Here is a 25,560-nt window from a genome sequence, read left to right as displayed (position 1 = left end):
TTCTGTTCTTTTTGTGTTCTTGTTTTTATCAGAATGGCAACTTAACCCAGTAAACACTTGGTTGAGAGAGAGGGAGAAAGAGGGTAAGAGTGAGAAAGAGAGAGAGAGAGAGAGAGAGAGAGAGAGAATCAGAAGATCAGAATCAGAACTTTAGAATGTTTACTGAGACACTCAGAATTAATGATTACTGTCCCTCCATCCCGAAAGCACAACACCGTTTTTTATGAGAATGGGAACCTGTCCCAGTTTTGGGGCACCTGTTGTAGTTGGGTATGACCCCGGCCTGCTGGGGCTTGGAGGTGCGGGGGTCGACCCGGGCGCAGCGCCACTGGTACTTCCCGTTGTAGAACGTGTCCGTCACGTGAACGATGTCATCGCAGTGCACGCCCAGGCAAGGCGGGTCACCCTGGGGCTCGATGTCCATGTTGACCCGGACGTAAAAGGAGTCACAGCCCGAGAAAGAGGGAGAGGACTGCTGAGCGCACAGCCTGGAGTATGCTGCATGGAGCGAGGGAGGGAGAGTGAGGGAGGGAGAGGGAGAGAGGGAGGGGGGGAGTGAGAGGGAGAGGGAGAAGGAGAGGGAGAAAGAAAGAGGGAGAGGGAAAGAGAGAGGGAGGGAGAGGGAGGGAGAGAGGGGGGGAGAGTGAGAGAGGGAGAGGGAAGGACAGAGATATATGGAGGAGGTGGGAGAGAGAGGACCAGAAGGTCAGAATCAGAACTTTAGAATGTGATTACTGTCCCTCCATCCTGAAAGCACAACACTAAGCATGAAGACATACAGTGGGATTGCAGGAGCAGAGACCTGGGGAACAGGGTAATACCAAGGGGTAATAGTATGGGGTATTAACAGAAGGTAATAACATTTTAATCACGGGGAATGTTGTATGTATGCTCCAGTGTGGCTGGACCAGCACAGGGGGCAGGGCAGGGGGCAGGGGGCAGGGGGCAGGGCAGGGCAAGGCAGGGGGCAGGGCAGGGGGACAGTCTTACCCCCCGTGTTGAGCCGGTGTTTGAGGGAGGAGGGTTCGGTCCACCACTGCAGGGAGAAATGAGCCACCTCGGTGGTGCACTGTTCAAACTGCACGCCACCCCCGCCAAACAGCACGTGCTCCAGCTAGGGCCGGGAGGGGAGAGACAGCACACCAAGTTCACCATTCAGTCCCTTTATTCACCTCCATTCAGTCCCTTTATTCACCTCCATTCAGTCCCTTTATTCACCTCCATTCAGTCGCTTTATTCACCCCCATTCAGTCCCTTTATTCACCTCCATTCAGTCCCTTTATTTACCCCCATTCAGTCCCTTTATTCACCCCCATTCAGTCGCTTTATTCACCTCCATTCAGTCCCTTTATTCACCTCCATTCAGTCCCTTTATTCACCTCCATTCAGTCCCTTTATTCACCTCCATTCAGTCCCTTTATTCACCTCCATTCAGTCGCTTTATTCACCCCCATTCAGTCCCTATATTCACCTCCATTCAGTCCCTTTATTCACCTCCATTCAGTCCCTTTATTCACCTCCATTCAGTCCCTTTATTCACCTCCATTCAGTCGCTTTATTCACCCCCATTCAGTCCCTATATTCATCTCCATTCAGTCCCTTTATTCACCTCCAGTCAGTCCCTTTATTCACCTCCATTCAGTCCCTTTATTCACCTCCATTCAGTCCCTTTATTCACCTCCATTCAGTCCCTATATTCCCCTCCATTCAGTGCATTTATTCACCACTGGGCCCAGTGCATCAATCCTGGATAATCATTCCTGGGTTGTCAGCATTCTCTCTCTTTGGCGCAGTCTATTTGCATGTGCAATATGGTCATCACTTCATAATAATGTGGATTACAATACGTTCTTTACATTGAAATAATGTGGATTACAATATGCAATATGTGGAGACAATGGGGCTTTTAATCTCGTATTCACGCCACTATGCATGTAAGTTCGTATGTACAGTATGTTTGTACAATATGCACGGTTGAATGTGTCGTTTATTCTGCATCTTTTGTTATCAATGCAGCTACACTTGATTCCAAGACAAATTTCCTTATGGGGACAATAAAATGAATCTTAATTTCACACTCCTTCAATCTCAGCTTTATAGACCACAGATATTAAAGCCTGTAGATTTGAAATGCCTCAGAGCATCTCCCTCTCTCCCCGGGGACAATTATAACAAAATAAAAACGTAAAGAATAACATCAAATAATAACATAATTAGTACAATAAGTAAGATTTTTGTGTTAAAACATTGTTACAAGACCATTGTACATCCCTTCCTATCATTGAAAAAGGCTCACTGCTCATTTTGACTCACCCTCTGCCTGTGTTTATAGTCCTTAAATTCGGGTTTCAAAATATGCAGTTGACGGGCCGGCACTCTGTACCAAAACATCGTATAGCTGTACAATAATTCAAGCTCATGGGTTGAAAATTGCTTCTAATTGCCACAGCCCATGGCGTTTCAACATCAGCGCGTTCACAGAGCAGGAGGAGGGATAAACAGTGTTGTGGTTTGAGGGTGTCTGTTGCTGCTACTCCTCCCCTGACCGTTAGAAGTCCGAAATGTACCTATTGCACCTTTAATTACAAATACGACTGTCTGCGGACGATGACCGCCTCACCTCCAGGAGCTCACTGCCCTCCTTCAGGCCACACAGCTCCGCTGGAGACCCCGCCCTCACGCTGCTGACGAATATCCCCGTGCTGTTGCCCCCGGCGATGCTGATGTCGTCGGCCAGGCTGCCCTTTCTGGCACGGCTCGGTGGCGGAGATGGGGGGAGGGACGCCACGCTGGGAGAGAAGGAGCGAGACGGACTGAGAGAAGGAGCCAGACGGACCGAGAGAAGGAACGACAGAGAACGTGAGCGACAGTCGAGGTGGGGGTGGTTAGCCTGTAGCGTAGTGGTGAAGGTAAATGACTGGGACCCGCAAGGTCGGTGGTTCGATCCCCGGTGTAGCCACAATAAGTTCCGCACAGCCGTTGGGCCCTTGAGCAAGGCCCTTAACCCTGCATTGCTCCGGGGGAGGATTGTCTCCTGCTTAGTCTAATCAACTGTACGTCGCTCTGGATAAGGGCGTCTGCCAAATGCAAATAATGTAATGTAATGTAATGTTATGGTTAAGGGTTTATAGATATGAGGTCACTTTAATACCAACCCTTATAGCACTGGCACCTCACAGAAGAAACTATAACAATAAAAATGACAATGACAAAAATAAGTCAGTCGTAAGAAGTATCTTCGTCTTATATTTAGACTTACTCTTACTTCTATAACTTTTTTGCTAAATGAGACAAAAAAACTGCCAATGCGGTGAGAAAGTTTCACTCATTTCAAGATTTGCCAATGGGGTGAGTTTGAAATTTCGCTTGTCAAGCAAACTTAAAACAAGCTAATACTTTCGACTTATTACATTTAACACAGCCATTTTTTGCAGTGTAACTATAACAGGACTTTAGCTAACACACTGCAGGAGTAAGTTTCTTTTTGAACTGCTTGATTAAGGTCTTGAAAGATGAACACTAGACAGGCCGTACCCACAGACAGAGACGGGTATGGAGGAGCAGGTGCTATACCCAAATATGCTGAGGGAAGGCTTTTGTATTGGGGTGGGGGGCAGGTTGACCAGGTCAGGGGGGAAGAGGTGGGAGTTCAGGGAGCTCCAGGAATCCGACAGTGAGGATTCACTCGGCACTGTAGGACACACAAAACAACACAAAATCACACACAATACGCAAGACTAAGAAACGTTTAGTCAGTAGTTATATAAGTGGCTGTACCCAAACAAGGACATTTCATTTAGCGCTCAGCATGCATACTGCTACGGTGAATGCTACTGACTGGTAGACAGGTACAGACACAGGTACAGATACATTTACAGACAGGTACAGACACAGTTACAGACACAGGTACAGACAGGCACAGACACAGGTACAGACAGATATACACAGGTATAGACACAGGTACAAACACAGGTGACAGACACAGTTACAGACACAGGTACAGACAGGCACAGGTAAAGACACAGGTAGAGACAGATACAGACACATGTACAGACAGGTACAGACACAGGTACAGACAGGTACAGACACAGGTACAAACACAGGTGACAGACACAGGTACAGACACAGTTACAGACACAGGTACAGACAGGCACAGGTAAAGACACAGGTACAGACAGGCACAGGTAAAGACACAGGTACAGACACAGGAGACAGACACAGGTACAGACACAGACATAGGTACAGACACAGGTACAGACACAGACATAGGTACAGACACAGGTGACAGACTCAGACACAGGTACAGACACAGGTGACAGACACAGGTACACACACAGGTGACAGGTAAGTGTGACATACCTGACAGATTCTCATCACTGCCCCAGGAGTCCATGTCAAACCTGCAGGTAGATCAGTGTTTGTTAGTATTAATTATCCTTTACAGGGAATGTGAACATAAATGATTAGCCTTTCGAGGAATGTGCACACTGATACTCACTCAGTGTTGCATCTGCGATTAATAGAGTTCACACAGGGAGGGAACGGAAACAAGGAGAGTCTGTTGATGTCCTTCTCACTGTCCTCCATCTTATGTTGTGAAGACAGAAAAGGCCGCGTTGGCAATGACATTTTGACACAGCAACAATGTTAACAGGTAATCCGTGTCGATGAGTGAAATGTCAACACTCACCGGTGTCAAGAGATTCTCCTCTGAATTGTAGCAGGATCCTTCAGGGCAGCAAAAACAGAGGGAGTGAGTTCACACCCAGTCATCTTACATTACATTACATTACATTATCTTACATTACATTACATTACATTACATTACATTACATTAATGGCATTTTGCAGACTCTTATACAGAGCGACGTACAACAAAGTGCAAAGTGCGTACCCATAACCAGGGATAAGTGTGCTGAAAGACAGTAGAGGGAAGTACAATTTCAACTGCTAACTGCACAACAATGGATAAGGACCAGGGTCAATTTGATCATCAGAATTATTATTATTATTATTTTTTTTTTATTATTATACATATATACATATATATATATATATATATTATTGTTATACCGCAACAGGCAAATGTATGAACAAACTGCATACCTAGCCAAACAAAACTAGCAAAGGTATCATCCTAATACACAAGTAAATATCACAGGTAAAGACAACAATTAATCTATACATACATCACCAGCCCACCCCTCCCTCCCTTTCCAGCTGTCTGTTTCTCCCCTCTTTTCCTTTTCTGTCTTCATACCTCATCCCTCCTTCTCTTTCTTTCCCTCAATCCTTCCTCTCTAGGCCTGAAACGGCACCATTTCCACTTCAATCCCTGAGTCTTTATCCTTCTGTTACACTGTAGAGCGTCTTTGAGACAATTGTCCAAACCCCTGGTTTACCTAATGCGTTTTATTTTGGAAGTTACATAAACAGCTGCGCAAATGGTGTAAACATGCTTGCCCAAGGACTGCTGCATTTAAAACCCACGTTAATGTCAGCTATACAGGAAATAAAAATGGCACCCATGAGCAGAATTTCCTTCCAAGGACCAAGGAATTTCCAAAGACTCAAACCCCAAAAGGAAGAGGATCCCAGCGTTTATATCGGGGGTGGGCGATTCCAGTCCTCGAGGGCCGGTGTGTATGCAAGTTTTTTCCCCCCCCAATTACCCTGGCTAAATGAGCTACTTGGCAGTACACAACATCACTGGTTCACTCTTAGATTAGATCAGAGTAAAACGTTTTAATGTAGGGACACAAGAAGAGTTTTGGGATGTCATTCATGCACTTATCAGGAAATGTAGCTAAAATTTCAGATGGTGTGAATGTTAGGGTTAGTTAAGTAATTAAAGCCAGCAGTTGGCAACGAAAACCCCTCGCTGCCCGCCTCTGATTTATACTCACCCCCAGACCGATCGCTCCTCTGGCCACTAGAGGGAGTCTGTGAGCGAAAAATAAAAACGACCGGAATCAGAGAGCAGCTGAAAGTGTTGCGCAATAATCACAGCAGGAGAAGGTGTGTATGTGAGGGCACCCATTACAGGGCGAACACAGCAGCAGCGATGATGATGATGATGATGATGATGACGAAGGGGTGCTCTGACCTTGCGCAGGAGCACGTGTGAGCTGTCCGAACGAGGGCTAGCGCACCCTCCGATCTCCGACAGGGACAGCCCCAGGGAGCAGCAGGGACCGTAGCACTGCTCCTCGCTGACCAGAGAGAGGTGAGACTGGGCAGGGAGGATCGGAAAGCCATTTCACACACTTTCACGCACGCTTTAAAGCACTTTCACACACCCTTTCAGGCCCAGCGTTGTAGCCGGGAACAAATCCAGCCAGCCAATCAGAACAGAGCTTCACTGATATCAATGAGCCTTAAATTTTTTTAAAAAGTCACTGAAGGAGCCTGGTCTTGGTAAAGCTCACGATAGGACATGTAAAACCGAACAGGACCAACTACAGCTCTTAGATCCATGGACCCAGGTCGGCTAGTAGAGCCCAGAGTCCAAACTAAGCATGGTGAAGCAGCATTTAGCAATAAACTGCCAGAAGACCTTAGATGTGCCCCAAACTGTGCCTACTACTAAATACTAGTGTGTATTACTACTACTACTACTACTACTAAATACTGCACTCTGTCTCAACTTAATTCTTTAAATTATGTCTGTATCTCTGTACTCGTTTCACTATTTTATGCGTTTATGTTTCTTTTTGTCTATTCTTATGTAAAGCACAGTGAATTGCCTCTGTGTATGAAATGCGCCATACAAATAAACGTGCCTTGCCTTGCCAAGCAGAGACTGCTCTTGGCGCTTAAAACTCACACAAAGATATTCTCATGGATATCACACCAGCACCTAAAAATAAAAAACACTGGAAAAGGTGTACGGCCCGGGGACCTTTGAATAACGCCCGCAGACTCACACAGTGCAGACAGGGGGCGCTGCGGTCCCTGCCGCTCTCCTTCTCCTTCTCCAGGTCCCTCTGCAGCTGCTCTGCGGCGGCCTGCAGCTCGGTGATGCGCTTGCGCAGCTGGTTCTTATCCAGAAGGCAGTCGGTGTACTCCAGCTGTAGGCCGTCTCGGCTGCGCAGGGCCTGGGGGGGGGGGGGGGGAGGGAGAGGGGAGTTTATCGCCGTCCTTGTTCTATGTTTCGGTTTGCTATTACAATGTCAGAGTAATGTGGAGTAATGTGCCCCTCTCTACGTGCACCTGGCGGTCGAGCTGCACGTTCACACCTGTTTTCCGTTCCGGTTCCTCAGTGGTGGAATTTGCCTACCACTGTCAGGACAGCAGAATCCCTCCCCCTATTTCGACGCAGACTCAAAACCCACCTTTTCAAACTCTACCTTAGTCCTCCCTCCTGATTTCCCCCGCCCCTCCTTTCTGATATCCCTATCCTTTCTGATAACCCCCCCCCCCCCAAAAAAAAAAGAAATTGCACTTATGATGACGACTATGTTTAGAACAGCATTCCATGTGTATTTTCCTAGTTCTGGATGTGATGCTTTGACTTATGCACTTGTAAATCGCTTTGGATTAAAAGCGTCTGCCAAATGACAAAAATGTAAATGTAAATGTAAATGAGTCTTTTGTCACTCAGCTTCCTGTTTAACCCTTTCAGTCCCAGGAGTGCTGAAGCGTAACTACCATGAAATCCCCTCGACTTTATACCTCATAGACTTATATACTTTTGAGCCCCTATTAAAACCCAACTAAACCTTCTCAATTTTCTCAACCAAAGCCAACGCCCCTTGTGTTTTGGATGCAGCCCTGGCAAAGGTACATGACTAGCACCCGGAAGGTCGACGGTTCAAGCCCCGGTGTAGCCACTGTAAGATCCGCACAGCCGTTGGGCCCTTGAGCAAGGCCCTTGAACCTGCATTGCTCCATGAGGGATTGTCTCCTGCTGAGTCTGATCAACTGTAAGTCGCTTTGGATAAATGAGGCAGCTAAATAACAAATTATTATTATTATTTATTCGAATCATAAAAACCATGAGAAAATCATAAACAAAACCACAGGAGCTGGTGGCGAACAGTGAAGAGGTGCCCCCCTGTCCCGCACTGACCTGATCGCGCTCCTTCTCCAGCTCCATGATCTGGTTGAAATAGGACATGCTTCTCTTCTGCTCTGTCTCCAGGTCCAGCTGCAGGGTCTGAACCTTCAGCTGCAGCTGCTCACAGTGGGCCTGCACCTACAGGGACATAAGGCTAGCTTCAGAACCCAGAACAGAACACGAACAGCTTCAGAACCAAGAACAGAACACGGACAGCTTCAGAACCAAGAACAGAACACGGACAGCTTCAGAACCAAGAACAGAACACGGACAGCTTCAGAACCAAGAACAGAACACGGACAGCTTCAGAACCAAGAACAGAACACGGACAGCTTCAGAAGAAAGAACAGAACACGGACAGCTTCAGAACCAAGAACAGAACATGGACAGCTTCAGAACACGGACAGCTTCAGAACCAAGAATAGAACATGGACAATTTCAGAACCAAATACAAAACAAGGATAGCTTCAGAACCAAATACAGAACAAGGACAGCGTCAGAAGCAATTTCACCTTATCCCTGTGTGATTCCACGCTCTCCACCTCCCCCTGCAGTCTGGCGATGGTACTGCACAGCTCATGCCTCTGTTCCGCAGCCTCTTTGCGGTCCTGCTGGAGGATCTCCAAAAGAGCCTGAAGGGACAGGAGTGGCACAGTATCACAGACCTGGAGCACAGCCACATTGCACAGTATCACAGACCTGAAACACAGCCACACTGCACTGTATCACAGACCTGAAACACAGCCACACTGCACAGTATCACAGACCTGAAACACAGCCACACTGCACAGTATCACAGACCTGAAACACAGCCACACTGCACAGCATCACCAACACTGAAACACAGCCACACTGCACAGCATCACAGACCTGAAACACAGCCACACTGCACAGCATCACAGACCTGAAACACAGCCACACTGCACAGTATCACCAGCACTGAAATGAGAGGCACATTCATACTGAAACGAGAGGCACAGGCTGGAGGGAGAGAATACTGAGAGCATGCCAGAATGACCGCTCACCTGTGTGTCATTGTGGACCCTGAGGTGTGTGTCAGTGTGCAGTGGTGCCTCCTGCTGGCCAGCGGGGGTACAGCTTGCAGGGAGCACCACCTGGCTGACCGTCTTGACGGTCGGCTCCAAGGTGGGGCCCTTGTCCACCTGCCTCTCGGCCTCATTAAGCTTGTTCCTGAGCTGCTCCACCTGTGGAACATTCCGGCAACAGGGGGTCACTCCTCCACCTGCACTCACGGTTAAGCACCCACAGCTAGAATGTGTTCTGCGTATATCTGTATGACCCGTTTTCCCCCATTTTGTTTCCATTTCTCATTGGCGTTTTACTGCCCTGCTTTATCTTTCGTTAAATTTACTGCATTGCGTTTCGTGGAAAGCACTTTGAATGCCTTCATGACAATCACAGTACAAACAGGGTTTATTTGTCTTCTTCTTCCTCTTCTTCATCATCATCTTCTTCCTCACACAGTGCTGCAGTTTCATTCAAAAGCTGTCTCCACCCACAAACCAAGCCCACCCAGTGTAAACAAAACTTCAACCACCGCCCACCAGTAGTCATTTCCGCCGGTCCACGACAGAAGTAGGTCAGTGCGGATGGCCAAAGGTCGAAAAAGCCGTCGAACATGAACAAATCACAGGTGCACAGAAACCACAAATAAGGCAGGCTAAGAGGAAGTAGGCGTGTCTATGTTCTAAGAATAACATTTTCTGTGCGCAAGACCCAAGTCTAGTCAGCGACGTCCGCTCACTTCCTTCTTTTGCGCTCTTTCTCCAAGACAGGAATAAGAAAGGTGCAGGTCGACAGAACAGCACTTCCCTCCATAAGAAGACTACCCAAAAACAGACAAGCCAAAAATGTTGATTATTTCGGTACAAGTGTGCAGCATATGCAGTATGTGTTGTACAGTAGGTGGTCCCACTAACCTACAGGCCGCTAAGGGCCACTAAGGGCGGCCTGTAGCATAGTGGCTAAGGTAAATGACTGGGACAGGCAAGGTCGGTGGTTTGAATCCCGGTGTAGCCACAATAAGATCCGCACAGCCGTTGGGCCCTTGAGCAAGGCCCTTAAGCCTGCACCGCTCCAGGGGAGGATTGTCTCCTGCTTAGTCCAATCAACTGTACGTCGCGTAATGAAGCGGTTGACGGGCTGCAGGAGCGCTCATATCCGCCCTGGGTTCAGTGTCTCACACAGTGCAGGGGCCAGCAGCGAAAGAGGGACGGGGCGTACCTGTGCCAGCAGCGCCCGTTCGCGCGCGGAGGCCTGGGCCTGCTCCTCCAGGGTGCGCGAGTACTTCACCGCCTGCTCCAGGTGCCTCTCCTTCAGCCGGTCCAGCTCCCGGCTGCCGGCCTCCCAGTCCTGACGCAGCCTACGCCCAGACACAGACACCCAGCAGCCCGTCAGCCGTGACACAGACACGCTGACACAGACACGCTGACACAGACACGCTGACACAGACACAGAGCAGCCCGTCAGCGGAGACACAGACACAGAGCAGCCCGTCAGCGGTGACACAGACACAGACACGCTGACACAGACACCCAGCAGCCCGTCAGCGGTGACACAGACACAGACACGCTGACACAGACACAGAGCAGCCCGTCAGCGGTGATACAGACACAGAGCAGCCCGTCAGCGGTGATACAGACACAGAGCAGCCCGTCAGCAGTGATACAGACACAGAGCAGCCCGTCAGCGGTGATACAGACACAGAGCAGCCCGTCAGCGGTGATACAGATACAGAGCAGCCCGTCAGCGGTGATACAGACACAGAGCAGCCCGTCAGCGGTGATACAGATACAGAGCAGCCCGTCAGCCGTGATACAGACACACAGCAGCCTGTCAGCGGTGACTGAGGCGCCCAGGGTCAGGGCTACTCTCACACTCGCACCCGCGCCGGTATTGTTACGATTCTTCCACTGAACTCTCACCATCCGCTTTCATTAGCTCCGTTCCCATAAGAGTGAGAAACAGACATTTTGCGTGTTGTATTACTTAACTATTGGGCAGTTCAATATTGGCACCTTAAATGTAATACCGGCAGCCCTTTAATAAGCTCAGACCATATTCCACTCCAATTACGTCAGAACATCAGTGTACAACCAAGGTGGTAATTGTGCATTAAAATTATTATTATTATAATTTTTTACAATTCTTCAGTTGAGTACAGTGTTTTTGCGATGACTATCATGTTCTGAATGTGAGGCATAGGTACCTTCTAGGATTTTGGCAATGCTGTGAAGTTTGGCTCACTAAATGTCAAGTAGTATGCAAATAAGACCTTTATATCAGGATTCATTTCCTCAAATGAGATTACTAAATCCTGGCTGAGTCATGATGATACTGCTGCACTTGCCCTTGAGTACCCTTGCCCCAGTCGAGCTTGACATGTCGTGGAGGACAGGTAGGTACTTTTCACAAGGATACATTTAAACGCTTGTTCACACCTCCTAAATCCAGTGTTGCAGTCACATTGATCTTAGAGCCACATTCACACTGAAATGAAAGCTACGTTCACACTGAAATGAGAGCAATATTCAGAGACTGATCTTAAGAGCCACATTCACACTGAACACACACTCATTTCAGTGCGAATACACCTTTTTGTGAATGTGGCTCTCATTTCAGTGCAACTGTGACATTTGAATTAGGTCTGTTGACAAAAACATAGAATTTGCAGTTTGACTCAAATAGAAAACTAAGGGCTGGTTTCACAGACACAGGTTAATCTTAGTCCAGGACTAAATTGAGTTTTCCATGGAGAATATCCATTAAAAAAAACAGAATTTAGGTTTACGCCGTGTCTGTGAAACCAGGGCTCTCGAGCGAGGCGCGGAGGGGAAAGGGGGGGGCGTCAGACCCGCTGCGGGGCGCTGCGGGGCGCTGCGGGGCGCTGCGGGGCGCTGCGAGGCGCGCGTGCGAGTCGGGACGCGTCCGCCGCGAACCTCTCCAGCTGCAGCCGCTCGTGCCGCAGCTCCTGCATCTTGCGCTCGGCGCGGCCGCGCTCGTCCTCCGCCACGCGGCACCGCAGGGACAGCCGCCGCTCACACAGCCGCGTGCCGCGCAGCTGCTCCCGCAGCTTCCGCACCTCCAGCAGGAGGAACTGCGTCAGGCCCTCCGGACCCTCCTCGTCTGGGGGGGGGGGAGACGCGGGGGGGGGGACGGGGGGCGGGGGGGGGGACGGGGGGGAGACGCAGGGGGGGAAGGGAGAGGAAAGGGAGGGACAGGGAGGAGACGCGGGGGGGACGGGGATGGGGGGACAGGAAGGGGACGGGGGGGACAGAGGGGGGGACGGGGAGGGACAGGGAGGGACAGGGAGGGGACAGGGGGACGGGGAGGGACAGGAAGGGACAGGGAGGGGACAGGGGGGGGACGGGGAGGGGCAGGGAGGGACAGGGAGGGGACAGGGGGGGGACGGGGAGGGACAGGGAGGGACAGGGGGGGACAGGGAGGGGACAGGGAGGAGACGCGGGGGGGGGGCGGGGGATGGGGGGACAGGAAGGGGACGGGGGGGACAGAGGGGGGGACGGGGAGGGACAGGGGGGGACAGGGGGGGGACAGGGGGGGACAGGGAGGGTGGTGTGGTTAACATCACAGCTCACAGTCTGCAGGCAGGCCCTGAGCACAAAGCAGCCACGTTCACCCTCAACTCTACACACAGGCACCCTGCTCTACTACATCTGATCATCATGTACAGTACAGACGGGAACACACCCACACACACCCACACATTCATTCATACAGGCCTGAACACACACACACACATTCATACAGACACAATCATGCACACACACGCATACACATTCATACAGACACAATCATGCACACAGACACTCTCTCTCACACACACACAGTCACACACACACATACACTCTCTCTCTCACACACACAAAGTCACACACACTCACACACTCTCTCTCACACACACACACTCTCTTACACACAGTCACACACACACACAAAGTCACACACACTCACACACACACACTCTCTCTCACACACACAGACAAACTCACTCACAGACACACTCTCTCTCTCTCACATACACACACAGTCACACACACACACACACAGTCTCTCTCTCTCTCACACACACACACAGTCACACACACACTAACACCTTCATACACACTCACTCTCTCTCTCTCACACACACACACACACACAAACACACTCACACACACACACACACACACACTCTCTCTCTCACACACACACACTCTCTCTCTCTCACACACACACACACACACACACTCTCTCTCTCTCACACACACACACACACACACAAACACACTCACACACACACACACACACACACACACACACTCTCTCTCTCACACACACACACACACACCCAGGATGATTGAGCAGCGCTGGGTGGGCTTCTGGCCTGTCAGCTGGGTGTACTGCTCAGGGTGGTAGAACTCCAGAGACTCCATGAAGGCTTGAAGACCCCGCTGGCCCCGCCCATGCAAGATGTCAATCAGACGGCCTGAGAGAGAGAGAGAGTGAGAGAGAGAGAGAGAGAGAGAGAGAGAGAGAGAGAAAGATTCAGTATATGAGCAGTATCAAAATGTTTAGAACCAGATCACACTATCATTGTGAAGTTATAGTTTTAAAAGGCCACACAGATGATGCAAAAGGGCCATATTCCTTCTCTCACACACCCTCTCTCTGTCCTTCTCCCCTGCACACCTTCACCCTCTCACTCTCTCTCTCTCTGCCAGCCCCCCTATCTCTCTCCTCCTCTCTCCCAAATCAATTAAATTACGCTCCATTAGCATGACTGTATACAACAATATTGCCGAAGCAATTCACACTTAAAAAATTAACAATGTCACAAAAGACACAATTAATACAGTACATTCGAAAAATAATAATTACGAATTAACAAATGAATAACCAAAGTCAAAACTAGAGACAATCCACAGGTGGAATGCCAAACAGTAATAAGCTGTTGGGCCCTTGAGCAAGGCCCATGATCCTGCATTGCTCCAGGGGAGGATTGTCCCCTGCTTAAATGGTAAATGATTGGCATTTATATAGCGCCTTTATCCAAAGCGCTGTACAATTGATGCTTCTCATTCACCCATTCATACACACACTCACACACCGACGGCGATTGGCTGCCATGCAAGGCACCAACCGGCTCGTCAGGAGCATTTAGGGGTTAGGTGTCTCGCTCAGGGACACTTCGACACGCCCAAGGTGGGAACTGAACCAGCAACCCTCCGACTGCCAGATGTCCACTCTCACCGCCTGAGCCAATGTCGCCCGCTCAGTCTAATCAACCGTAAGTCGCTCTGGATAAGAGCGTCTGCCAAATGCCATTAATGTACTGTAATGAGATGCGAGGAGGACAGTGTTGGCGGCGGTCTCTCTCTCACCGGCTTTGCTCATGCGCAGGGGGTACTGCGTGGAGTTCAGCACCTCCTCCTCATCCTGCTCGTCGATCACCTTGCACTGGCGCAGGTACGGGGTCAGCTTGGCCGGGTTCAGGATCCGGGTCAGTTTGTGCCGTACCCCCTCCACCCGGTCCCACAGCTCCTCGTCCCGGGCCGGGTCCCAGGGGGGCGCCGACTGCGCCCTGCCCTGCCCCAACTCGTCTGCGGACACCCATTCTGGAGAGGAACCAAGTATTATTATTATCGTTATTATTATTATTATTGATGTCATCATCATTGTTCCATCGTTGTCACCAATATGTATGACATTTGCTGAGTATTCCGATTAATCTCTGGTAATGCTCAAACATACTGGCGTGCAGGAACCAAGTATTATTATCATTATTATTATTATTATTATTATTATTATTATTATTATTATTATTGATGTCATCATCATTGTTCCATCGTTGTCACCAATATGTATGACATTTGCTGAGTATTCCGATTAATCTCTGGTAATGCTCAAACATACTGGCGTGCACATCGGCAATATTCACGGAATGCACAGTGGGGGGAGAGGAGCGGGGCTTAATACTAAAGCTGATCACGGGGGTTAGCAGGCGAGCTAAACCTTTAACCCCTGGGTTCTCTGTATCGCAAAGCTGACATCGCTTTAAATTGGGGAATGTCGCCATGGTAACTCTTACTGCATGGCTGACCTGGTCCGGGGCGAGCTATGCTCAGGCTGTCAGACTGAGACGGATATAGAGGGGCGACATGGCTCAGGCAGTAAGAGCAGTCGTCTGGCAGTCGGAGGTTCGATCCCCCGCCCGGGCTGTGTCGAAGCGTCCCTGAGCAAGACACCTAACCCCCAAATGCTCCTGACAAGCTGGTCAGCGCTTTGGATAAAGGCGCTATATAGATGCCTGCCATTTACCATTTACCAAAAGAAAGACACAGATTCTCAGCAGAGGGAGAACAGTAGGCCTACTGTACATATGCAACCTTCTAGAACCCTTTGCATGCATATCTACTATTAATAAATGTATGTGATTGCTTCAGGCAATATTTTAAATATTGCATTTGTTTGCCAACCCTCATTCCTGGCTGTGTTGGCGAAAACAGTGTTACTTTTGTCCATTGCGATTTTTTTATGTTCTTTGTATCCGTCCATTATATTCGTCCATATCAGTATTTTTTTCCCTGAGGTAAGAGATATGATTCTGAAGTATGGTCTATGCGGCATTACTGTCGGCGAATTAGTGTGTTCACTTAGCAAGTTGATAACCACCTTTGTGATACCGGTTGTACAAAAGGCTCAGGACTTCTATTCTGTTTATTTCTCCTTTTCATGCTTATGAACTTTTAATTTGATATTCCCAGCACCTACGTTAAGACGCAAGACCTATTGTTTACTTTTAGGCTGGCGCGCTGTTGAAGTAGCAACTTCATTGCTCTCCGTGTTGTCTGAGCAAAGTATACCCGGTAGCTTAAAGTGTGCGTCTATGAACGAAAACCACACACACTAGCCATCTACTCAATGTAGAGAAAGAACTGGAATATACACACACCTTGTTGCACTGTGATATCTTGTGGATAATACAAGTGATTGCATCCAATCCCGTCTCCTCATTCTGTGTCCTCTCTCACGTGCGCCCCTCCTGCCCTGAACATTCTGGCCTTGAAGTAGTGTTCTGGCCGACACTCCAGATTGTGTGCGGTGTTAAAATACGAACAGCCCTATACAGTCCTACCCATCCATAGAGTCTAACCTATCTACTAACCCTCACCCACATTAATGGTCCTTCGAGCCGGATCTACATTGCACTCAATCTAGCTCAATATGGATGTTCATGGATATGAAGCCCGTGGTGCGCGCCCCAGACGCCCCCCTCTTCGTTTTGAAGACTATGAGGTCAATCTCCATGGCCTTGGATCGCACTGGCGCAGACACGACAGAGAACAGATGACTCACATGAAGGGAGCGGCCGAGAAGACCACCCTCACCTCTCAGTATTCTACTCCACTACGCCCGCCGCTGAACCGGGATGCTGCCCTCAAAATCGAAGCATGCTACGCACTCAAAGGTCTGCTGCATGACCAGGAGGAACAGCTAGCCCACCAGCTACATCAAGACGGAGGAGAAGAGAGGTCACGTGGTCATCTTACCCCCGGTTATGGCCTGCGCCACGAAACCCAACAAGCCGCAGTCATCACAACAGAGTTAGAGGAGATCCAGAATGAGCGGCGCCTGCTTCAGCAGTCTCATCAGCGTATGTCAGCCGACCTGGAAGAACTAAAAGAAGTCCGCGCAGACCTGCAACAGCTGGTCAGTGCTGCGCGCAGCCTCCAACAGTCACAAGAAGTGTCTGACAACCACCTGAACCCAGTGAAAGCCGATGAGGATGATGACTGGCCCCTACCGCCACCGCCGCTATGCGACGGAGATGCAACTAGCAACCAACCTGAGATTGAACGCCTCGACAGACTTATGATTGAACTGCAAGAAATGAAAGCTGAAACTTTAGCAGCCAAGCAGAACCAGTCAACACCAGACCAGCTGCGGCCAGCAGGCCCAGCCCAGAGACCCACCAGGGCTAGCCACCCCATGTATGCTCCCGCGGCTATCCCGCTACAGCCTCCTGCCTGGTCCGGTGTGGCTTCAGCACCACAAAGGTACACCTCCACGCCATATGAAGTGCCTGTAAACCCACCAGTACGCCGCCAACAGCCTCCTCAGCACCCTCTCTACACACCAAGTTGGCCATCCTTGTACCCAAGGCCATCTTATCAGAGCCCCAGTTTGGACACAGCGTACCGTGGCCCTCGTCCAACCATTCCCAACCTCTCACATCGAGACCCTGGTGAGTTCGCCCACCTCAAGATCGCCTTAGAGAACTTGTTACCCCCTTACAGCTCAGAAGTGTTTAAGTATCAAGTGCTCACAGACCACCTTAAGCTGGAGGAGGCCAAACTGATTGCTGACGCTTACCTCCACTCCCGTACACCCTTTACTGACACCATGATGGCTCTGAATGAGAAGTTTGGCCAACCACACCAGTTAGCGCTGAAGCGAATTGCCACAGTAATGGACTCACCCGACATCAGGCGTGGAAATGTGGCTGCCTTCGAAAGATTCTCTCTTCAGATCCAGTCGCTGGTGGGTATGTTAAAGACGCTTGGCGCTGATGGAGAAGTGGAGCTGCAGTGTGGTTCTCATGTTGCTCGCCTGCTCAGCAAGTTACCACCCGAGCAGCGAGCGGAGTTCCGCAGACGCACGTTCAGTCAGTCAGGCAATACCTACACCCTCAACGACCTAGCCGAATGGCTGAAGTACGAGTCCTGGTGCCAAGATTTCGATGGTCAGCTATCCTCCACAGCAGGCAAAGACAACCAGAATAGTCTGAAGCCTCACAAGCAATTCGGAAAACATCCTGTCACTGTGCTGCATGGATCAGAGAACACACAGGGGGAAATTAAACCTCCCAGTAGCTCTCCTACCAATGGTAAGCCTTCACCTTACTGTGCCTTCTGTGATAACCGTGAACATCACCTAAGCCAGTGTGCAGCCATAAGTAAACTCAACAAAGACCAGCTGACGGAGTGGATAAAGTCCAACAAAAGATGCTGGCGCTGTGCTCGCCCACACCAAGCAGCCCAATGCAATTTGAAGAAGCCCTGCAAGCTGTGCAACGGTCGCCATCTTCAAGTCCTACACGATGTCAATACGGGGCAGCAGAAGGGAACAACACAGGCAGTGGTGAATCAGGATAGAGGTGAGGTGTCAACAAGTGTGTTTTACCTCGACCGGCCAACAGAGGGCAGCCGGATCCTGCTCAAAGTCATCCCAGTGTCCCTACACCACGGCAGCCGCACCCTCGATACCTATGCGGTATTGGACGACGGGTCGGAGAGAACGATGCTGCTGCCAACAGCTGCTCGGAAATTAGGCCTCCAAGGCACACCAGAAAACCTGCCGTTACGCACCATCAGACAGGACGTGCAGACCCTCCAGGGCAACTGTGTCTCCTTCCTCATCTCACCCAAGGCTTGGCCAAAGACCCGCTATCGCATCACCAACGCCTTCACAGCAGCTAACATCGACCTCGCAGATCATACTTACCCCATCGAAGCACTCCAAAAAAAGTATAAGCATCTGTCCGGGCTACCCCTCCAGCCATTCAAGAAGATCCAACCACTGCTGCTCATAGGCAGTGACCACCCACACCTCGTCACCCCCACTGAGCCTGTGCGTCTGGGCCCCCCCGGCGGCCCTGCTGCCATCCACACCCGGCTGGGCTGGACGCTACAGGGCCCCTCCAGTGTCATCTGCCGATCAAACAGCCCACAGCAGTGCCTGTTGACCTCTGTCCCCCCTCAGGTGAGCGAGCTAATGAAGCATGTGGAGAAACTCTGGCAGACGGACGTCATACCCCTCAGGAGCAGCAAAGTGGTGACGCGCTCGCAGCAAGACAACCTAGCCGTCAGCCTCCTAGAAGACAACACCACCCGTGGGGAGGTTGATGGTATATTGCGCTATGCCACTCCATTGCTGCGCCGCAAAGATATGCCACGCCTCCAGGCTACCCCTGACGCCGTCATCCCTAGCTTGAGGGGAGTCGAGAGAAGACTCCAGAGAGATCCTAAAAAGGCCAAGGTGTACCGGGCAGAGATTGAAAAGTTGATCCAGGCAGGGTCAGTTGTCAGGCTTGACCCATCAGAACTGAACCGGGGAGATGAGGCATGGTACATCCCCCACCACCTTGTTAGCCATAATGGCAAGCACCGCCTTGTCTTCAACTGCTCATTCCAACATCGAGGGTACAACCTGAATGACTACCTCTTACCTGGGCCTACCCTAGGGGCATCACTGCTGGGAGTTCTCCTCAGATTTCGGGAACATGCAATAGCCATAAGTGGAGACATAAAGAGCATGTTCCACCAAGTTCGACTGCTCCCCAAAGATCGCCCTCTCCTGCGTTTTGTGTGGCGCGACCTGCGCCAAGATGAGCCGGCGGCAGTATATGAATGGCAGGTACTCCCGTTTGGCACCACGTGTAGCCCGTGCTGTGCTACATTTGCCTTGCAACGCCACACAAGAGATAACAGCCAGCCAGAAGATGAGGTGAGAAACTCCATTGAGAAATGCTTTTATGTGGACAATTGCCTCCAGAGTCTTCCCTCCGCCACAGCGGCACGAGACCTGGTGGACAAGCTGAGAGCCCTCCTGTCCTCAGCTGGCTTTGTGCTTCGGCAGTGGGCCAGCAATGAACCTAGCGTCATTAGCCACCTCCCCGAAGATGCTAGGTCCAACAGCGCAGAACTCTGGCTTGCACAAGACAACACAGACAGTCCAGAGTCCACACTAGGCCTCAGCTGGCACTTCTCCACTGACATGCTGGGGTACAAACATCGTCCAGTCCAGTATGGTGAGCCCACCATGCGCAACATCTACAAGGTGCTCGCCGGCCAATACGACCCCTTAGGCTTCATCCTGCCGTATACAACGAGAGCCAAGATGCTGGTGAGATGCCTGTGGGACAAGCAGAGAGGATGGGATGACACCCAGCTTCCTCCAGACCTCGTCCAGCAGTGGAGAGACTGGGAAGAAGAGCTACGCTTCCTCCCTCAAGTAAGCCTCAGTCGTCCGTACACACCTAAGGCCATCGCTGCCTCAGTGAGAGAAAGAGAGCTGCACATCTTTTGTGACGCATCTGAGCAGGCCTATGGTGCGGTGGCGTATCTTAGAGTGGTGGACAACGATGGCACCGTGCACCTGGCCTTCGTGATGGCCCGATCCCGGGTAGCCCCAAGACATCTGCACTCAATGCCCCGGCTGGAGCTGTGTGGTGCACTCACAGGAGCCCAGCTCTCCAAACTCCTTAGTGATGAGCTCACTTTCGAGGTTCAGAAGACCGTCATGTGGTCCGACTCTACAACTGTACTGGCCTGGCTGCGATCTGAATCCTGCCGCTACAAGGTCTTCGTTGGCACTCGCGTAGCGGAGATCCAAGAGATGACCAACCAGCACACCTGGCGATACGTCGACTCGGCACAGAACCCTGCCGATGATATCACCCGTGGAAAAACACTGCAGGACCTGGTAAGGCCCAACAGATGGAGTCAAGGGCCCCCCTTTCTTCTTATGGATCCTAACCAGTGGCCTGCTGACCCTACCAATGCAGTGGGAGACCCTCCAGATACCACTGAGTTGCGCAAACTAACTTTCTGTGGTGTGACATCTGTAGCTGCAAATCAGTCTGACTCAGACCTCCTCCAACATAGCACATGGAAGGAACTGCTACAAGCCACCGTCCAGGAGCTTCATGGGGCGGCTACAGAGGAGAGCTGCGCTAATGCAGAGGATTACCGCCAGGCTGAGAGACTTCTCCTTAACAGGGCACAGCGAGACAGCTTCCCTGAAGAACTCCGTCTCCTTAAAGCAGGGAAACCTGTTCAGCGCAGCAGCCGCCTCCTGAACCTGTCCCCAGAGTTGGACGTCACCGGAGAGCTCATCAGGGTCGGTGGTCGTCTCCGCCGGTCCGAAAATCTGGCGTACACCAGCCTACACCCGGTGGTGCTGGATCCCTCACATCCAGTAACCTGCCTCCTCATACAGGACTTCGACAGCCGTCTGAAGCACCCAGGACCAGAACGTGTCTTTGCTGAAATCCGACGCACGTACTGGATTCTGCGGGGAAGAGAGGCAGTCCGTTGCTTCCAAAGAACTTGTACAGAATGCCGCCGCTGGAAAGCAAAGCCTACAGTCCCCAGAATGGCTGACTTACCTGTAGCCCGCCTCCGTCTCTTTAAGCCTGCTTTCCACTCGACAGGCGTCGACTGCTTCGGGCCGTTTGAGGTCAGAGTGGGGCGGCGCACAGAAAAGAGGTGGGGAATAATATTTAAATGCCTCACTGTCAGGGCTGTACACCTTGACGTCCTGACCTCGATTGACACCGACTCCTTTCTAATGGCCCTACGTCGGTTTATTGCTAGGAGGGGAAGACCTGCCGAGCTCTACTCAGACCAGGGCACTAACTTTAGAGGTGGCGAGAGAGAGCTGAGCGAGGCATTTGCAGCAATGTCCGCTGACCTCCAGCTGCTCCTTGCCCCACAGAAAATTGACTTCCGCTTCAATCCTCCTGCTGCCCCCCACTTTGGGGGTGTGTGGGAGCGGGAGATCCGATCCGTGAAGACCGCCTTGTACACCACAGTCGGTGCACAGCCCCTACAGGAAGAGGTCCTCCGCACCGTCCTCATCGAAGTGGAAGGGATCCTGAACGCCAAGCCATTGGGCTACGTTCCATCTGATGTCAGCGATCCAGACCCCGTGACACCCAACTGCCTACTGATGGGGCGGCCTGACGCGTCCCTGCCTCAGGTCGTCTACCCCAAGGAGGAGCTCCTCAGTCGTAGGCGGTGGAGGCATGCACAAGTGCTTGCTGACCACTTCTGGGCCCGTTTCATTCGACTGTATCTACCTGGGCTACAGGCCCGGTCGAAGTGGCAGTCATCTCCAGCCGATGTCACAGAGGGCTCTGTGGCAATGATCGTGGACCCCCAGTTGCCGAGGGCCTTGTGGCCGACTGGGCACATCGTAAAGGTTCACCCTAGTCCGGATGGCCACATCAGGTCAGCAGATGTAAGGGTCAAGGACAGAACGTACACACGGCCAGTCGCCCGGCTGGTTATCCTGCCTGCCCTTCCGGCTGAAGACAGCAGCCACCCCCTTTGAGTCTTGTTTAAGTTAGTGTAGCCTTTTGAGTGGTGCAAATGTAACTTGTACATTTGGGGGCGGCTGTACAAAAGGCTCAGGACTTCTATTCTGTTTATTTCTCCTTTTCATGCTTATGAACTTTTAATTTGATATTCCCAGCACCTACGTTAAGACGCAAGACCTATTGTTTACTTTTAGGCTGGCGCGCTGTTGAAGTAGCAACTTCATTGCTCTCCGTGTTGTCTGAGCAAAGTATACCCGGTAGCTTAAAGTGTGCGTCTATGAACGAAAACCACACACACTAGCCATCTACTCAATGTAGAGAAAGAACTGGAATATACACACACCTTGTTGCACTGTGATATCTTGTGGATAATACAAGTGATTGCATCCAATCCCGTCTCCTCATTCTGTGTCCTCTCTCACGTGCGCCCCTCCTGCCCTGAACATTCTGGCCTTGAAGTAGTGTTCTGGCCGACACTCCAGATTGTGTGCGGTGTTAAAATACGAACAGCCCTATACAGTCCTACCCATCCATAGAGTCTAACCTATCTACTAACCCTCACCCACACCGGTTAAGCTGGTTGCTGTTGGGCTGTTTTGTGAAACCAGCAAAAGGACATAAATCCTGGGTAAGCTAAGCTTCCTTCATAGTATAGCCCTAGGCCGAATGCCGATAAACCATGATAAACTGGAACAGTGTATTAACCCTCCTATTACGTTTAAAAATCAGTTAACCTTGTTCTTTCATATTGATACGGTATGATTTTTCAAAGTTTTCTCATTTGGTGGGATTAAACATGCAATAAACATACTGCTATGCTACGTCCTGTACCAGCTTGGCATACAAATATGTTGTGTGGGGTTCTTTTGACCCTCTGTAACTGTATATAATGTAAGAAAATATACAATCATTTTTATTTTCAATCTCAGATTTCTTTGCAGATGATTCTCATGGCTCTTTCCCATGCAGGTGCCAAACTTTCACTGACTGTGCCTTAGGCTCTAAAATGAGATGTTTCTCACAGATGTTTCATATTTATGGAAAAAGGCAAGTTCTTATTGGGAAGCAATAAGAAGGCGACAACCAAATGTGTCCAAATATTTTGTAGGAATTTGGTCCTTTGTGAAGTAAAACAAGTAGTCCGATATTCAGGTTAGCAACAATGTATTCATATAGCAAAAATAGTCTTTAATTACAGTATGAAGCATACCGGGTAAAAGCAAGGCAGTTTAATTACAAACTCATGTTACAAAGGAATGAGCTTTTATGCCCAAAACCTCCTGATGTAAAATACAGGTAGTTGTCCCTGATTGGGTGGCAGGCAGACAAATACACATTATTTTGTAAGCATATGGTGTGACCAAGGAAACCAAATGGTCATTGTCAGCAAAGCATACAGTAACCCCCCCTTGATCATTCAGTATGGGCTTCCTAACCCCGCTTGATCATTTAGTATGATTGAGGTGTTAGGTGGCCACACAAGAACAATGAAGCAAGAAATGTATTCTTCCCTACAATTTATATTACGATAATTGTGTCTTTATTTAAACTGTTGAGCTCAATTTTACCCCAAACATAAACGTGGCCATAAAATCTTTACATAATAGGAGGGTGAACATATATGAGACCATGGCACTCATCCATGCACTAGAACAGAGCCTTAACAGATACCAGACTATAGGGCCCATCCATGCACTAGAACAGAGCCTTAACAGATACCAGACAATAGGGCACATCCATGCAGTAGAACAGTGCCTTAAATTACATGACATGACATTGGTGCTAGCTTCTTCTTCAGTTGGAGTGCATGCACTTGAGGCACATAAATGGGGGGGGGGGGGGCATCAGCCTCTTGCTACAGAAACAGGTGAACATATTTAAATCTAAGTAAGACTAATGAAACCGTGTACTGAACAAAACAAATGAAGAAATCACACAGCAGGCTCAAAAAACGGTTTATCAAGGGAATTGAAAACAGGGGACTGAATCATCCCAGCATTTTCCCACTGCAAAGTTGAAGGGAACCAGAGCATAAGACGGGCGAAACAGCTGTGACAACAAACAAGTCTGAACGCATTGCACATTGTTCCCTCTCTCGTTCAACCTCACCTGGCAAAGGTACGCGCTCACTGCGCTGGCATTCACACGCAGCTGTTTTTCAGCCAATCTCAACGAGCTGAACGCGACTCTTATCGCCCCCGAAGGAAGGCGGCTTTCATCGTGATCTCGTCGAAAATCTCAGACGCGTGGAGAGAGAAGCGCTACATTATCTGTTGTTTTTGTTATTGACGGAATATGATGGCCTGTGGGGAGATTTCAGCAGAAACTTTGTTGTATTTTTAAACACACATTTCCTGTTGGCTAATCCCAAATTAATAGTAAGGATTACTCTCTCCAGCCGAATGACTAATCACTGTGCCTGACTCAGATTTAGGAAGAAACTGAACTGATTCATCAGTTTGGATTTTCTGTTTTTTTGGGGGGCTTTTTTCTGGGGCGGGTGGGGTGGATTGGGTTGAGTTGTAGGTTGGTAGAAAATCCTTCTCTTGGTGTAGGGGAGACACAAACAAAGGGAAGAACTGGCTATCTAGGACAGGCTAGGACAGATCCGAGTTAGGAATCTCTGTCCAACATCAAGATACCCCCCTCCTCAAATCTCTCCAGGACAGAGAGCAAAGCCTCCACATTTCTTTCCATATGATAAAGAACAGTCTTAGGAAGGCAGAATCAATCCATTCGATATGAAGCCAATCCTATTCGTACATTCTTACATTAGGCCTTTAACCCATCTTCACAGGATGGGAAAGGTTGGGGTTTGGTGTTTTTTGTTGTTGTTTGTTTTGTTTTGTACGTTTTTGGTGTCGTTTTTCTGATATTTCGCTTCTCTTGTTATTAGTCTACTGTTTTATTTATTTTTAGAACTCACTCTTTTCCAAATAAATGCCGAATGCGAAGTTTCAATCCGTCTCTTCAGCAGACAGAAACGATACTGATCAACTGAAATTAATCTTAGGTCCACCCGAGTCTGGTTATTATACCGTACAGTGCATGAAATGTCAATCCAATATGACGCGAATTGCGTAGATGCCTAGCTTCACGCAACATTGCCGTGTCTTTTGTATGGTTGGGATTTAAAATAAAACAATGCAGTTAGAAACAAGCTCAGAAACATACTGGCATGAAGCTTGATGATGGCCCAGAATATGACATCACTCAGAGCACAGAGAGCTGACAATCCAGTCATAATCCATAACACTCAAACATATGCCCAATGACAGTGTGGAGATACGTAACTATCCAAAAGGGTACACAGTGAAGTTAAATACATTTACGCAAATATCCTGAAGATTTATGCGTAAATGTAAGAACTGAGGTTTTT

At 49.7% G+C, this 25,560-nt stretch overlaps 1 protein-coding gene across 1 annotated transcript in view; it reads right to left on the bottom strand.

Annotated features, from left to right (window-relative positions):
* zmp:0000000896 (caspase recruitment domain-containing protein 10) overlaps positions 1-25,560 on the bottom strand; it is a 29,988-nt gene that overhangs the window by 4,144 nt on the left and 284 nt on the right. The window contains exons 2-18 of the mRNA XM_061222996.1: positions 14,461-14,694; positions 13,428-13,565; positions 12,019-12,205; positions 10,304-10,442; positions 9,085-9,264; positions 8,572-8,691; positions 8,072-8,197; positions 6,927-7,097; positions 6,107-6,232; positions 5,907-5,943; positions 4,691-4,728; positions 4,499-4,587; positions 4,360-4,400; positions 3,574-3,691; positions 2,621-2,789; positions 991-1,114; positions 258-498 (exon numbers count right to left, since the gene is read on the bottom strand). Of these exons, the coding sequence (XP_061078980.1) occupies positions 258-498; positions 991-1,114; positions 2,621-2,789; positions 3,574-3,691; positions 4,360-4,400; positions 4,499-4,587; positions 4,691-4,728; positions 5,907-5,943; positions 6,107-6,232; positions 6,927-7,097; positions 8,072-8,197; positions 8,572-8,691; positions 9,085-9,264; positions 10,304-10,442; positions 12,019-12,205; positions 13,428-13,565; positions 14,461-14,694 (2,278 nt within the window). The remainder of the gene's footprint in view (positions 1-257; positions 499-990; positions 1,115-2,620; positions 2,790-3,573; positions 3,692-4,359; positions 4,401-4,498; positions 4,588-4,690; positions 4,729-5,906; positions 5,944-6,106; positions 6,233-6,926; positions 7,098-8,071; positions 8,198-8,571; positions 8,692-9,084; positions 9,265-10,303; positions 10,443-12,018; positions 12,206-13,427; positions 13,566-14,460; positions 14,695-25,560) is intronic.

The sequence above is a fragment of the Conger conger genome, chromosome 16 (assembly GCF_963514075.1).
Source record: "Conger conger chromosome 16, fConCon1.1, whole genome shotgun sequence".
Lineage (NCBI taxonomy): Eukaryota > Metazoa > Chordata > Actinopteri > Anguilliformes > Congridae > Conger > Conger conger.
Note: the sequence above shows the minus strand (reverse complement) of the source record. Positions and strands in the feature narration are given on the sequence as shown.